The following is a 16,195-nucleotide window of genomic DNA, read 5'->3' as shown; positions in this document are numbered from 1 at the left end:
TTAGATGACGTTAACCACAACTGTAAAAAAATAAAAATAAAAATCTACCAAAATCTAATTGAAACAGTACTAAACCATTTTGTGATTCACAATGTAAGCAACATGACTAAAGCTCCAGTCTTTAAAGATTCCCCATATGGCTGAAAATCTCCCAACTATGGAGAAAAAACTGACCCAGATTCAGATGTTCCAACAGATACAATATTGCCTGGCAATGGCGCTGGGACCAAGTGAGCGTTCACATCTCACTAGATCTGAATCGCCTGGATCCACATGCCCTCCGGAAGCAGCTCTGTGAATCTTCACGGCTCTGCTCCACACCTGAGTGCCTACTGAATGAACGATGCGACAGGCAAGGAACAGCACGTGGATCTGCCCCTTACCTTTCTCACACACTCCTAGCTTAAGTTACCTCCCCCCAATAAAACTCCTAAGGGCCAGGCAGAGGGAGCTCTGTCACTTTGGTCTCCACAGAACGAGGCAGAGAAGACAGATCACAGCTCACAATCATCAAAACTCGTTTGATCCCTTGATGGTGGTGATGGTGGTGTAGGGGGAGGTGACGGTGGTGGAGGTGACAGTGGCTGTGCAGTCCTGGTGGTGGAGGTGACAACAGTAGTGATGACAGTGGAGGTGGAGGTGACAGTGGCTGTGCAGTCATGGTGGTGGCGGTGACAACAGTAGTGATGACAGTGGAGGGGGAGGTGACAGTGGCTGTGCAGTCCTGGTGGTGGAGGTGACAACAGTAGTGATGACAGTGGAGGTGGAGGTGACAGTGGCTGTGCAGTCCTGGTGGTGGCGGTGACAACAGTAGTGATGACAGTGGAGGTGGAGGTGACAGTGGCTGTGCAGTCCTGGTGGTGGAGGTGACAACAGCAGTGATGACAATGGAGGGGGAGGTGACAGTGGCTGTGCAGTCCTGGTGGTGGAGGTGACAACAGCAGTGATGACAGTGGAGGGGGAGGTGACAGTGGCTGTGCAGTCCTGGTGGTGGCGGTGACAACAGTAGTGATGACAATGGAGGTGGAGGTGACAGTGGCTGTGCAGTCCTGGTGGTGGCGGTGACAACAGTAGTGATGACAGTGGAGGGGGAGGTGACAGTGGCTGTGCAGTCCTGGTGGTGGCGGTGACAACAGTAGTGATGACAGTGGAGGGGGAGGTGACAGCGGCTGTGATGTCCTGGTGGTGGAGGCGACAACAGCAGTGATGACAGTGGAGGGGGAGGTGACAGTGGCTGTGCAGTCCTGGTGGTGGAGGTGACAACAGTAGTGAGGACAGTGGAGGTGGAGGTGACAGTGGCTGTGCAGTCCTGGTGGTGGAGGCGACAACAGTAGTGATGACAGTGGAGGTGGAGGTGACAGTGGCTGTGCAGTCCTGGTGGTGGAGGCGACAACAGTAGTGAGGACAATGGAGGGGGAGGTGACAGTGGCTGTGCAGTCCTGGTGGTGGAGGTGACAACAGTAGTGATGACAGTGGAGGGGGAGGTGACAGTGGCTGTGCAGTCCTGGTGGTGGAGGTGACAACAGTAGTGATGACAATGGAGGGGGAGGTGACAGTGGCTGTGCAGTCCTGGTGGTGGAGGTGACAACAGTAGTGAGGACAATGGAGGGGGAGGTGACAGTGGCTGTGCAGTCCTGGTGGTGGAGGCGACAACAGTATTGAGGACAGTGGAGGTGGAGGTGACAGTGGCTGTGCAGTCCTGGTGGTGGAGGTGACAACAGTAGTGATGACAATGGAGGGGGAGGTGACAGTGGCTGTGCAGTCCTGGTGGTGGAGGTGACAACAGTAGTGATGACAGTGGAGGTGGAGGTGACAGTGGCTGTGATGTCCTGGTGGTGGAGGTGACAACAGTAGTGATGACAATGGAGGGGGAGGTGACAGTGGCTGTGCAGTCCTGGTGGTGGAGGTGACAACAGTAGTGATGACAGTGCAGGTGGAGGTGACAGTGGCTGTGCAGTCCTGGTGGTGGAGGCGACAACAGTATTGAGGACAGTGGAGGTGGAGGTGACAGTGGCTGTGCAGTCCTGGTGGTGGAGGTGACAACAGTAGTGATGACAGTGGAGGGGGAGGTGACAGTGGCTGTGCAGTCCTGGTGGTGGCGGCGACAACAGTATTGATGACAGTGGAGGGGGAGGTGACAGTGGCTGTGATGTCCTGGTGGTGGCGGTGACAACAGTAGTGATGACAGTGGAGGTGGAGGTGACAGTGGCTGTGCAGTCCTGGTGGTGGAGGTGACAACAGTAGTGATGACAGTGGAGGTGGAGGTGACAGTGGCTGTGCAGTCCTGGTGGTGGCGGTGACAACAGTAGTGATGACAGTGGAGGTGGAGGTGACAGTGGCTGTGCAGTCCTGGTGGTGGCGGTGACAACAGTAGTGATGACAGTGGAGGGGGAGGTGACAGTGGCTGTGATGTCCTGGTGGTGGAGGTGACAACAGTAGTGATGACAGTGGAGGGGGAGGTGACAGTGGCTGTGCAGTCCTGGTGGTGGAGGTGACAACAGTAGTGATGACAATGGAGGGGGAGGTGACAGTGGCTGTGATGTCCTGGTGGTGGAGGTGACAACAGTAGTGATGACAGTGGAGGGGGAGGTGACAGTGGCTGTGCAGTCCTGGTGGTGGAGGTGACAACAGTAGTGAGGACAATGGAGGGGGAGGTGACAGTGGCTGTGCAGTCCTGGTGGTGGCGGTGACAACAGTAGTGATGACAGTGGAGGTGGAGGTGACAGTGGCTGTGCAGTCCTGGTGGTGGCGGTGACAACAGCAGTGATGACAATGGAGGGGGAGGTGACAGTGGCTGTGATGTCCTGGTGGTGGAGGCGACAACAGCAGTGATGACAGTGGAGGGGGAGGTGACAGTGGCTGTGCAGTCCTGGTGGTGGCGGTGACAACAGCAGTGATGACAGTGGAGGGGGAGGTGACAGTGGCTGTGCAGTCCTGGTGGTGGCGGTGACAACAGTAGTGATGACAGTGGAGGGGGAGGTGACAGTGGCTGTGATGTCCTGGTGGTGGAGGTGACAACAGTAGTGATGACAGTGGAGGTGGAGGTGACAGTGGCTGTGCAGTCCTGGTGGTGGAGGTGACAACAGTAGTGATGACAATGGAGGGGGAGGTGACAGTGGCTGTGATGTCCTGGTGGTGGAGGTGACAACAGTAGTGATGACAGTGGAGGGGGAGGTGACAGTGGCTGTGCAGTCCTGGTGGTGGAGGTGACAACAGTAGTGAGGACAATGGAGGGGGAGGTGACAGTGGCTGTGCAGTCCTGGTGGTGGCGGTGACAACAGTAGTGATGACAGTGGAGGTGGAGGTGACAGTGGCTGTGCAGTCCTGGTGGTGGCGGTGACAACAGCAGTGATGACAATGGAGGGGGAGGTGACAGTGGCTGTGATGTCCTGGTGGTGGAGGCGACAACAGCAGTGATGACAGTGGAGGGGGAGGTGACAGTGGCTGTGCAGTCCTGGTGGTGGCGGTGACAACAGCAGTGATGACAGTGGAGGTGGAGGTGACAGTGGCTGTGCAGTCCTGGTGGTGGCGGTGACAACAGTAGTGATGACAGTGGAGGGGGAGGTGACAGTGGCTGTGATGTCCTGGTGGTGGAGGTGACAACAGTAGTGATGACAGTGGAGGTGGAGGTGACAGTGGCTGTGCAGTCCTGGTGGTGGAGGTGACAACAGTAGTGATGACAATGGAGGGGGAGGTGACAGTGGCTGTGATGTCCTGGTGGTGGAGGTGACAACAGTAGTGATGACAGTGGAGGGGGAGGTGACAGTGGCTGTGCAGTCCTGGTGGTGGAGGTGACAACAGTAGTGAGGACAATGGAGGGGGAGGTGACAGTGGCTGTGCAGTCCTGGTGGTGGCGGTGACAACAGTAGTGATGACAGTGGAGGTGGAGGTGACAGTGGCTGTGCAGTCCTGGTGGTGGCGGTGACAACAGCAGTGATGACAATGGAGGGGGAGGTGACAGTGGCTGTGATGTCCTGGTGGTGGAGGCGACAACAGCAGTGATGACAGTGGAGGGGGAGGTGACAGTGGCTGTGCAGTCCTGGTGGTGGAGGTGACAACAGCAGTGATGACAGTGGAGGGGGAGGTGACAGTGGCTGTGCAGTCCTGGTGGTGGAGGTGACAACAGCAGTGATGACAATGGAGGGGGAGGTGACAGTGGCTGTGATGTCCTGGTGGTGGAGGCGACAACAGCAGTGATGACAATGGAGGGGGAGGTGACAGTGGCTGTGCAGTCCTGGTGGTGGCGGTGACAACAGCAGTGATGACAGTGGAGGGGGAGGTGACAGTGGCTGTGCAGTCCTGGTGGTGGAGGTGACAACAGCAGTGATGACAATGGAGGGGGAGGTGACAGTGGCTGTGATGTCCTGGTGGTGGAGGCGACAACAGCAGTGATGACAATGGAGGGGGAGGTGACAGTGGCTGTGCAGTCCTGGTGGTGGCGGTGACAACAGCAGTGATGACAGTGGAGGGGGAGGTAACAGTGGCTGTGATGTCCTGGTGGTGGAGGTGACAACAGTAGTGATGACAGTGGAGGGGGAGGTGACAGTGGCTGTGCAGTCCTGGTGGTGGAGGTGACAACAGTAGTGATGACAGTGGAGGGGGAGGTGACAGTGGCTGTGCAGTCCTGGTGGTGGCGGTGACAACAGTAGTGATGACAGTGGAGGTGGAGGTGACAGTGGCTGTGCAGTCCTGGTGGTGGAGGTGACAACAGTAGTGATGACAGTGGAGGGGGAGGTGACAGTGGCTGTGCAGTCCTGGTGGTGGAGGTGACAACAGTATTGATGACAGTGGAGGGGGAGGTGACAGTGGCTGTGATGTCCTGGTGGTGGAGGTGACAACAGTAGTGATGACAGTGGAGGGGGAGGTGACAGTGGCTGTGCAGTCCTGGTGGTGGCGGTGACAACAGTAGTGATGACAGTGGAGGTGGAGGTGACAGTGGCTGTGCAGTCCTGGTGGTGGCGGTGACAACAGCAGTGATGACAATGGAGGGGGAGGTGACAGTGGCTGTGATGTCCTGGTGGTGGAGGCGACAACAGCAGTGATGACAGTGGAGGGGGAGGTGACAGTGGCTGTGCAGTCCTGGTGGTGGAGGTGACAACAGCAGTGATGACAGTGGAGGGGGAGGTGACAGTGGCTGTGCAGTCCTGGTGGTGGAGGTGACAACAGCAGTGATGACAATGGAGGGGGAGGTGACAGTGGCTGTGATGTCCTGGTGGTGGAGGCGACAACAGCAGTGATGACAATGGAGGGGGAGGTGACAGTGGCTGTGCAGTCCTGGTGGTGGCGGTGACAACAGCAGTGATGACAGTGGAGGGGGAGGTGACAGTGGCTGTGCAGTCCTGGTGGTGGAGGTGACAACAGCAGTGATGACAATGGAGGGGGAGGTGACAGTGGCTGTGATGTCCTGGTGGTGGAGGCGACAACAGCAGTGATGACAATGGAGGGGGAGGTGACAGTGGCTGTGCAGTCCTGGTGGTGGCGGTGACAACAGCAGTGATGACAGTGGAGGGGGAGGTAACAGTGGCTGTGATGTCCTGGTGGTGGAGGTGACAACAGTAGTGATGACAGTGGAGGGGGAGGTGACAGTGGCTGTGCAGTCCTGGTGGTGGAGGTGACAACAGTAGTGATGACAGTGGAGGGGGAGGTGACAGTGGCTGTGCAGTCCTGGTGGTGGCGGTGACAACAGTAGTGATGACAGTGGAGGTGGAGGTGACAGTGGCTGTGCAGTCCTGGTGGTGGAGGTGACAACAGTAGTGATGACAGTGGAGGGGGAGGTGACAGTGGCTGTGCAGTCCTGGTGGTGGAGGTGACAACAGTATTGATGACAGTGGAGGGGGAGGTGACAGTGGCTGTGATGTCCTGGTGGTGGAGGTGACAACAGTAGTGATGACAGTGGAGGGGGAGGTGACAGTGGCTGTGCAGTCCTGGTGGTGGAGGTGACAACAGTAGTGATGACAATGGAGGGGGAGGTGACAGTGGCTGTGATGTCCTGGTGGTGGAGGTGACAACAGTAGTGAGGACAGTGGAGGTGGAGGTGACAGTGGCTGTGCAGTCCTGGTGGTGGAGGTGACAACAGTAGTGATGACAGTGGAGGTGGAGGTGACAGTGGCTGTGCAGTCCTGGTGGTGGCGGTGACAACAGCAGTGATGACAATGGAGGGGGAGGTGACAGTGGCTGTGATGTCCTGGTGGTGGCGGTGACAACAGCAGTGATGACAATGGAGGGGGAGGTGACAGTGGCTGTGATGTCCTGGTGGTGGAGGTGACAACAGTAGTGATGACAGTGGAGGGGGAGGTGACAGTGGCTGTGCAGTCCTGGTGGTGGCAGTGACAACAGCAGTGATGACAATGGAGGGGGAGGTGACAGTGGCTGTGATGTCCTGGTGGTGGAGGCGACAACAGCAGTGATGACAGTGGAGGGGGAGGTGACAGTGGCTGTGCAGTCCTGGTGGTGGCGGTGACAACAGCAGTGATGACAATGGAGGGGGAGGTGACAGTGGCTGTGATGTCCTGGTGGTGGAGGTGACAACAGTAGTGATGACAGTGGAGGGGGAGGTGACAGTGGCTGTGCAGTCCTGGTGGTGGAGGTGACAACAGTAGTGATGACAGTGGAGGTGGAGGTGACAGTGGCTGTGCAGTCCTGGTGGTGGAGGTGACAACAGTAGTGATGACAATGGAGGTGGAGGTGACAGTGGCTGTGCAGTCCTGGTGGTGGCAGTGACAACAGTATTGATGACAGTGGAGGTGGAGGTGACAGTGGCTGTGCAGTCCTGGTGGTGGAGGTGACAACAGTAGTGATGACAGTGGAGGGGGAGGTGACAGTGGCTGTGCAGTCCTGGTGGTGGCGGTGACAACAGTAGTGAGGACAATGGAGGTGGAGGTGACAGTGGCTGTGCAGTCCTGGTGGTGGAGGTGACAACAGCAGTGATGACAATGGAGGGGGAGGTGACAGTGGCTGTGCAGTCCTGGTGGTGGCGGTGACAACAGCAGTGATGACAATGGAGGGGGAGGTGACAGTGGCTGTGCAGTCCTGGTGGTGGCAGTGACAACAGTAGTGATGACAGTGGAGGGGGAGGTGACAGTGGCTGTGCAGTCCTGGTGGTGGCGGTGACAACAGCAGTGATGACCGTGTTCTAGAGACCTGGAGCCAAGGCGGGGGCTTGAGGACTCATATGAGAGTTGGGGGCTGCATCCATCCTGGACTTGACCTCCCCGCACAACCCTGGAAGAGTCACTGCCTACTGTCCCCACGTGTAACGGGGAATAACATCCCCTAGTTCACATCATCAACAGCAACACAAGAGGGGCTGGGATGTCGGAGGGGGCACACGTCCAGCTCCAGAAAGGGACACCGGCCCCGTGGACAGCGGGCTGGCTCCTCCCATGGCTGTGGCACCAGGGGTGGCCATGCCGCCCATGGGTCACCCGCACATGGTGGGGAGGCCGGAGCATGACACTGGAGGTGCAGGGGGGCCCAGCTTCCTCCTCCTGGGTTGTGTTCTGACCTTTAGTGACAACTCAGTATTAACTAAAACAAAGGTGCCAGCGCCCTCCCAGGAACGGGCCTGCCCTCGGGTGCTGACGAGCCCTGGAAACAGAGGCGCTGCAGACACGGTGGCCAGGGGACCTCGCGGTCAGCAAGCAGCAGCTGCTGCTTATCCCAAGACAGCCTGCTCGGGAGCACTGCTTCTTAGTCACACGAATAAATGTTGCGGTCTTTGCTTTGTTTTCTTAAACTCCCCCAAAACCAAGATGAACAGAATGCAAAACTTAGAAATCGTATAAATCTAGATTTTAAAAATCTCAATTCTTTAAATGCAGAAAAAGACATTTTAAGACTGCTCTAACAGTTCAACAAAAATTTAACAATACACAATAATCATAAAAAATGCACCCAACTTTTACCATCAGCCAAGCTGACCCAACAAAGCACACAGTTAATAAGTGTCAAGTTTCTCGATGCAGATTTTATGCCACTCGGGTGGGTGGGCTGAGATCTCGATGCCAGCACTGACAGACTAACCTCCAGCCCACCAGCCTGAGCGGGGAGGCTCATTTCCGGGGCTCGTGGTGCGTGATTCACCCAGTAACCGTCTCCATGGAAATCCACTGGGCTGCTCCAGGCACTCAGGCAGGCCCCTGCCTCCCCGTGAAGGACACGGGCCCTGCCCTTCAGGAGCTCACGGTCAAGCCACGCCGGGCTCAGAATGGATGCCGAGAGATGTCACATCCCTCTTCCCCAGCAACATCCTCTGGATTCAGACCAGGGCGTGGACATCCCACACCGCCCTCAGGAGCGTGGTCACCATGGGGCCTGCACGTCTGCACCCCAGCTCTCAAAAGCTGGTGACATCCGCCCCACGGACCCTGCCACCGTGCTGTGAGGCCCTGGGCCACCGGGGGAGCCTTCATGGAGAACCGAGGGGCTGGGGGGACAGCCCAGCTCCAGGCCCGGGAGGGATCCCCTGGACAGGGCAGCCCCGAGCCTCCAGACGACCCGGTGACATGACGTGGAGCAGAACTACCTCCCTCCCGCTGGGCCCAACGAACCCCGAATGGTGAAGGGTAATAATTTTTATTTATTTTTTATTTATTTGTTTTTGGCTGTGTTGGGTCTTCGTTGCTGTGCACAGGCTTTCTCTAGTTGTGGCGAGCAGGGGCTACTCTTCGTTGCGGTGCGCGGGCTTCTCATTGCGGTGTATTGTCTTGTTGTGGAGCACGGGCTCTAGGCGCGCAGGCTTCAGTAGTTGTGGCATGCGGGCTCAGTAGTTGTGGCTCGAGGGCTCTAGAGCACAGGTTCAGTAGTTGTGGCGTGCGGGATTCAGTAGTTGTGGCACACGGGCTCAGTAGTTGTGGCGCACGGGCTTAGTTGCTCCGCGGCATGTGGGATCTTCCCGGACCAGGGCTCGAACCCGTGTCCCCTGCATTGGCAGGTGGATTCTTAACCACTGCGCCACCAGGGAAGCCCCAAGGATAATAACTGATTGTCTTCTCTGGTCCCAAATTCGGCGGTGGGGGCGGGGGTCGTCCAGCAAGAGACGGCTGCAACCAGATGCCGATTAGCCCAGCAGCGCAGGGACGCGCCCCAGTGCTCACTGTCCCACAACAAAGCGCGTGGTTCCCGGCATGCGTTCGTCTACACAGCTGAAGGGTGACTGGTTCGGGACTGGCTCTAACCGGGGCAGATTCAGAGCCAGGTGCCTCTGTGCCACAAGGCCAGCGCCAACGCGGGTCCCCAATCCTACGGTCTCACTGCCGTCTGCTGCCCCCCGAACACGACCGAGCCGAGATGAGCCACTCACCCGGCTTCCCTTGAACTCACGCACGCTGAGCAGCTCAGACGCTCAAAGCAGAACAGTCAGGAGATGGAGCAGAGGCAGCGCCTCGTCTGTGTCACTGCATGTGTCCCCTCGGAATCTTCCTGAATTACCCAGATGAACCCAACGCGGGGATCACACTCGTGGATGTGACGGACACGCTCGGCCCCATACCCGCTCCCTCCTCAGCAGTGGTCTCCACTTGAGGGGCCAGACGTGAAGCTCTAAGTGAAACAACACACTTCGACGCCTCAGGCAACCCGACCCCCAAGAAAACAGTGACCTTTAGAGAAGTGAGAGGGAAAGAATAAAGCACACACACACGTCCCAGGAGACGTGTGGCTTTGACATGAAGCGCCTGTGACCCCACAGAGCCCCGCCACAGAGCAGGGCCTGCCCGGACCCACACCCGCCTCCTGCCAGGAGGATGCCCTCCGCTTCCCCACCACGATCTGCCTCCTGGAAGCCAATGTGACACGGAGAGCATTTCCAGAACAAACATCTTCTTTCAGCCACTTCTTTCCTCCAATTCTCAGAGCTCACCTCCCGTGTAACATCTATACTTCCAGATTTAGTTCTACAACTGCACTGCCACCTCCGAAACTGAGTAAGATTATTTTGCTTTTCCTCCAACTGATTAGAGAAATCAGAAAGATTATTTTGAGTTGGCTAAATCTTCAACCACATCAAATTCATCAGAACCAAAGCCTGTACCTCTTGCTGTCTAAACTGAATACCCAGATATTCCCTATAAAGCCATGGCCACGTTTTTACCCAAACTTCACCATGCAAATTCAGAGAGCCCACTGTTTGAGTCGCAGGTGATTTCTGAGAAGCCAGGAGGCGCTGTGGTTCCATGGGAGCCAGCCCCCGGTCTGAGACCATCACCCTCAGCCTTCCCCGCCCTTCCTAAGGGTCGGATCCCTGAAGGCCCAGCACCTGCTGCGGCCAGCACCCGGGGACCCCGCTGACTGGGGTCAAATTCAGACAGTTATCGACAGTACACAGTCCTGCGGTGTGAAGAGAAAGCACTCGAAACTGTCATGCATTACTGCAAAGTCACCCAGCCCCGGACGTGAGCGGCTGAAGCAGGGCAGAACCCGTCGCGGTGCTTTAAGGGCCTGGGAGTGAGCAGAAACCCTCTGTGGATAAGACAGCACAGCGGTGGGAAAGGCGGGTGTCTGGGACGGGCAGGGAGGCCCTGCCACGCGCCCAGGCACAACATCAGATGGGAACGCCCCCTGCACGTGGTGGGGCTGTCCCACACCCCACCCTGCTGCCCACGCACGGCCAGGAGGAGTCGGGAGGGAAACGGTGAGGCCGCCTCTCGAGGCCCGAAGGCAGACTCACACCCGCAGTGCACCTCCGAGCTCTAAGGAGGGCGGACAGACCTGGAGCCAGAGCCGGGTTTACCTGGCCCACCGGTGAGCTGGGACGAGTGAAAGCCGGCCGGGGAGCAGTGGCCCCAGCTCGGGGTGTCCCCTCTCTGCCCCAGACGGGAACCCCTCCTCACCTGGAAAAGCTCCTCCGGCAACCACAGTGTGGGGAGAGCAGCTCAGCAAGCCCCCACTGGGGTCCAAGGCCCAGTGTGTGCTGGCTGGACTCACAGAGGCCCCACTTTGGAGGCTCAAATTCAAGCCTTGATGGTTGAAAGCGGCCCCATGACCTGATTCCCCAGCGACGAGCCCGACTGAAGCGACCGCTCCGCCCACAAGCTCTGGGGCCTGCCTGCCAGCCAACAGCGCAGGAGGCTCACGGCACCGTGCCCGCAGCCAGGCCCCCGCTGCCCACACGCTCACGACGGCGGGCGGACGTGTCCGCTCCTCTCAAAGAGCAGCACCTTTCTGCTTGAACACAGACCCTCACTGTCCCCCCAAGACAGCCTGCATTTCGAGGGGCAGAACATCAGGCCAGCACAGCCCCGGAGGCAACCAGACTCCAGGCGAGAAAGGCAAACTGTTACGTGACTGAAGTCGAGGATTTACGGACAATGCGAGGAAAGGTCTCAGCAGAAGGACAGACGCTGTGCTAAAGGGACACAAGGCACAATTTACTGCTCCCTAAACATGTTTTTAATCACATCAATCTTAATTAATGCACCAAACCAGGTCAACTTCTAATCCCGTATAATTCATTTAAAAATTTTTAAATATCTTGCTAAGGTTAAAAATGTCCACATAACCTCACAAACATCTCTAACGTATAAAACGGCAAAGCCAAGAAAGCACGTGTTGCCAGAGTGAACCCGACATGAACCTCGCGTGCGGCCTTGCTGACCGATGGAACCCTCTGGGGACTGTTCTGTCTGCACTCGGCCAACTCGATGTCCGGGTCAGGGAGAGGCATCTCAGCATCCGACCATGACTGTCACCCCACTGGCAGGGACAGGGTGAGAAGTGCGACTGGGACATTTTTCCAGTGACCGGAACCCGTGCTCTCAGCCCAACTGGAGCTTCACCTCTAACCCCCATGCTCTCCTCTCCGCCACCCTCACCCCTCCACCCCGGGTTTGAGTGCCTAGCCTCACAGGGCCTACCTGGGGCTTGGGGGGCCCCTCAACCCTTAATCTGCTCCAACAGACGCCAAGCGGCAGATCGCGGTATGTGAGGCCCAACGTGGGCGGCGGGGCCCACGATGCAGTGTGGAGAAGGCCGCCCTCCCGCTGGCAGAGGCTGGCTCGACGCCCCTGCGCTGCTCCCCGCTGTAAGCGACCCTCCAGGACAGGGCTCCTCTCCCTACACCTTCCCCGAAAGCACAACGGAAAGGCAGGCAAACACAGCGGCCCGGAAGCGCCACCCCTCCCCAGGGTCACCTTGGGCCGCCTCAGCAGCAGCAGCAGCAGAGACAACCAGAAGCACAACTCTGGGAAGTCAGAGGTTTTGTTTCAATGCTCAGGTGACCAAGGGTCTCCAGCTTTCCTGACCTGGAGTAGAAGCCCTGAGAAGGATGCTAAAGAAGAGGTTTAACTGAGGTCAGAACTCAGTGCAGCTTTTAAAATTCTGCAATTCTTTGGCTTTATGGCTCTTTGCCAAGGCAGCTATTTTTATATATTAATACTGCCTTAGGACTTTGATTAAAACCTCATGACTGCGTTCAAGATGACACTTTAAACAAAGAAACTCCAACTTGGACGTCGCACTCGTCCCAAGGCGCTCCGAGGGCTCAACGGGAAACCCTCGGGGCGTGATGGCCTTTGGTTTCGAGTCCAGCAACGCACACCCTGCGTGACCGTTTGTGGCAGACACGAGGCCCGCGCCGAGGACGTGGGAAGTGCACACAGTGTGCCAGAGGGGAGCGTGCACTCGGCTCTGAGAATAACGTCTGTGATTATCTCGATAGTGACTGAGCTCCATGTTCATGATTCCTAAGTTACGTTTTATAAAAAGGGAAGATCCTCCAGACTCTCTTTCATAATTATTCAGGTTATAAACATCTCTTTAACAGAAACTCTTCATGAGGACATGAAAATGTCAATCCTCGAATTCACCAGCAATTTCACTCCATCTTAGAAGCAAATTGCCCCTAGAACGCCTCAGCCGGGCGCTTCACTCTGTAGACAGTTCACATCAGGTGAGCTCAATGAGGGTTTCAGGGTCTTTTTCTCAGGACCAGAAAAAAAGGCAGTGGTTGGAGTTTGACAGCAATGAACGGGAACGAAACCTGCCTTATTCTAACAGACAGCTGCTGCACAACAGCCCAGCGCCCCGCCGTCCACATGCCCCATCCCCGTGTGTCTCCGTGTGTCCCCGGGGCCAACGCTCCCGCTCCTGCCACGCTGGGATCCACCGCAGGTGAGCACTTACCTGCCCATCTTGTCCCACGTGGTGTATCTGTAGATTGCCCTGCAAAATGGATGAATAAGAGTGTGATCAAGGACAACAGCTTCAAGATGCACGAGACAGAGGCAGGAACATCCCCAGGCCATTAGTGAAAACCAGCAAAACCATTAACATCAATTCCAACATCGGTCCCTTGTAGCCATAAAAATCCCAAACTATCAATACTTAAGCTGAGTTTACAGGTGCTATTTTTTCTTAAAAAAACAAACAAAACAAACCAGTTAAAAAAACATTGTACCCATCCCCCAACCCTGACCCCCAAATGGAAATGTTTTTCTTCTAACTCTTCACTTTGAAACAATCTCAGACTCACAAGAAGAACCAAAAGTAGTACAGAGAGGTCCTGCGTCCCATCACCCAGCTTCCCCTCTGGGACACCTGACACATCATGGGGCATCATGGCAACCACGAAATCAATGGGATGTAATGCAATTAACCAGACTACAGGCCTACTGAGATCTCACCAGCGGGAAATTCATTTTCATTTGTTTAAAAAAAATAATAGTTGTTTTAAGTCTGGCAGGCGCTGCTAAATGTCTCTTTATAGATACCCTCATTTTGACAAAATAACTACCTAATTTTCAAGTGAACAAAGTAAGGTTTCATTGTGATGAGAAGACTAATTGCGTATTGTAACTTTTTACAAAGTAATCATTACACTATCAGCAATTTTTTCTAATTCAGTGCATTCAATTCCTAATGGAAGCAAAACAAAAAAAAAACCCACTGGATTATACAGAGGAGGGATTCAGTTAAGAAAACTAAAAAAAAAAAAAAAGGGCAAAATTGATACCAAAAATTGAAATTCAAGAAGTATTCTAATGAATTTTTAGCAGAAACAATATAAAAGCGGATGTGCATTGATTTCTCCTTTTCCAACCCTAACCATTTTCCTTCCTTGCAAGGGCCCCCAGCAAGGCAGGCAGCAAGGCAGGCGTGCTGGTTGACGGGCGGCCCTCTGTGGGCGTGGCCTCCCCCTCACCTGTGCCTGGAGAAGGGAAGCTCCCCGGCCCCCAAGGGGGCGTCTGCGCTTAGCTTGCTGCCCACTCCCCCCCGCCGACATGCTGCTCTGTGTGAGCTCACAGACACCCACCCCCGCCCGCTGGCCCCGCAGGAGGCAGGGGGAAGCCCCCTCCTTAGCTGCGGCCAGGCCTCCCGGGACCTGCCCCCCACCCCCGTGCGCTGCTCCCCTTCACCGCTCCCCCGCCCCCGCTAGCCTCCCCACCCCCGGGCACCCACCCGGCCGTGCGCCCCACCTTCCCATGGACACACCTGTCCCGTCATCTGACGACTCACAGGGATTTGTCCAGCTCGGAGCCGTCCCCTCAGAACCCGCCCGCCTCTTCCCTCCGACTGTGGGGCTGGGACTGAGAGGTCGGGGGCACTGACGTCACCCACTTAAGGAAAGCAGCCCGGTGCGCGGCCGGAACACGAGGAGCCAGCAGGCACCCCTAAACGAGTCCCAGGCTTCCGGGAGGACTCTCCTGAGACCCGGGGGCCAACAGCCCCTGGCGCTGGCAGATGCCCGAGGCTGGAAGCAAGCCCGGCCCTCAGCTCCGCCCACATGGCACACGGGGTGGGGGTGGGGGGCGTGGTATCCAGGGCGCACTGCTCCCAGGCGGGGCCAAGGTGCAGGAAGCCACGCCCCAATCTGCAGGCTGCAGCCCTGCGCCCCAGGCCCCGACCCGCCTTCGGAGGGTCAAGCTGACCTTCACACACCAAGCCCCCTGGGCAGGTACGAGTGCAGCCAGGAAGGCCTCCTGCCTCTGTCCTTACCGTGGAGTAACAGTAAAAGGACACCAGTGGGAAGAGGCCGGGATGGCGGGGCGGCAGGTGGTCGAGGCTGAGTCAGAAAAAGCTGCGCCGAAGGCTCACAGGACCTTCACGGGCTCTCTCACCAGAGTCCCACCTCCCTCAAGTCCCGCACTGGCCCCACGAGGACAAGTGAGGCCACAGTCTCAAGGGCGGCCCCCTCGTGCTCCTCCCACCCCTGGGGCTGCAGAGGGCACTTCAGCCAGGAGCAAAAGCCTCCATATAGCAAGTGTTCACCAAGAAACCCAGATGGGGCCACGGTGCAGCAAGGGCAGGAAGGTGTGGAGGGCAGGCAGGGCCTCGGGTTGATGCCCCAGGAAGCGGGAAGCAGGCGGTCTCTGCTGGACACCTGTGTCATCTGGGGATGCCCAGTTGTCCACCGCACTGGACAAAGGTCAGAGTGCAGAGGGCCCGTGGGCACAGAGCGGGCCCTGGGCTGGCAGCCAGACTCACCTCGCTGTCCTGCGTGATCTGCACCTGCTCCCCTTGAGGCACCTGGGCGATGTGGAGGTGGCCCTGTGGGATCCGCAGAAGAGAAGACACCAAGAAGCATCAGAGGAAACAAGAAACGCTCTCCGAAACGTTTGTTCCTGATTCTCCACTCGCCGTTCAAGGAAAGACAGCTAAGGCCTGAGTGGCCAGTATCACACAGGCATGGTGCGAGCTTACTAAACACCCTCTTGAAGTTCTACTTTAAGGACATAACGCAGAATACTTTGCAGTAATTCTTAAAGGGGCAATGAGGCCTAGGAAAAATCTGTTAAATCTTTAAATGTTACTAAACAGGCAAATTTAAGAATGTGAAGGTCATACAGGAAAAAGGAGAAACCACAATTTTCCAGAAAACTAAACTGACAAGTTTTTTGTTTTTTTTTTTAAAATTGTACTATCAACTCAGAGGGACCAGGAACCTCATGGATTTTCAGACAGGGTCCCCAGTGACCTGGGGGTGCTGGACGCTACACAGCAGCATGACTAGGAGGGTGGGGGGCAGCTGTACACGTGTCTACACGGAAAACACATCAGCCAACGCTTTTTAAAGCAAAGAAACACGTGACGATTTAAACAGCTGAAGTAAACAGTAAACGTGTTTCCAAAGTATCAGACTCCAACTAAAATGCATTTGTGTTTGTAGATACAGGCAGACAAATAATTCCTGTAAATCTTAACTTAGCTCAATGAAATGAATATCCATTATCTTATTTAAAATTCTACCTTAATCAAATGG

The 16,195-nt window shown here is 56.3% G+C and overlaps 1 protein-coding gene across 10 annotated transcripts in view; it reads right to left on the bottom strand.

Annotated features, from left to right (window-relative positions):
• Positions 1 to 16,195, bottom strand: part of BANP (BTG3 associated nuclear protein) — a 108,187-nt gene that overhangs the window by 17,998 nt on the left and 73,994 nt on the right. For all 10 annotated transcript variants that reach the window (XM_082436917.1, XM_082436915.1, XM_082436923.1 and 7 more), the window contains 2 exons: positions 15,421 to 15,483; positions 13,120 to 13,158 (listed from right to left, as the gene is read on the bottom strand). In XM_082436917.1, coding sequence (XP_082293043.1) covers positions 13,120 to 13,158; positions 15,421 to 15,483 — 102 coding nt within the window. The remainder of the gene's footprint in view (positions 1 to 13,119; positions 13,159 to 15,420; positions 15,484 to 16,195) is intronic.

Source organism: Balaenoptera physalus, assembly GCF_965194825.1.
Source record: "Balaenoptera physalus genome assembly, chromosome: 19".
NCBI lineage: Eukaryota > Metazoa > Chordata > Mammalia > Artiodactyla > Balaenopteridae > Balaenoptera > Balaenoptera physalus.
The sequence above is the reverse complement of the archived record's forward strand: the minus strand, read 5'-3'. Positions and strand labels throughout refer to the sequence as shown.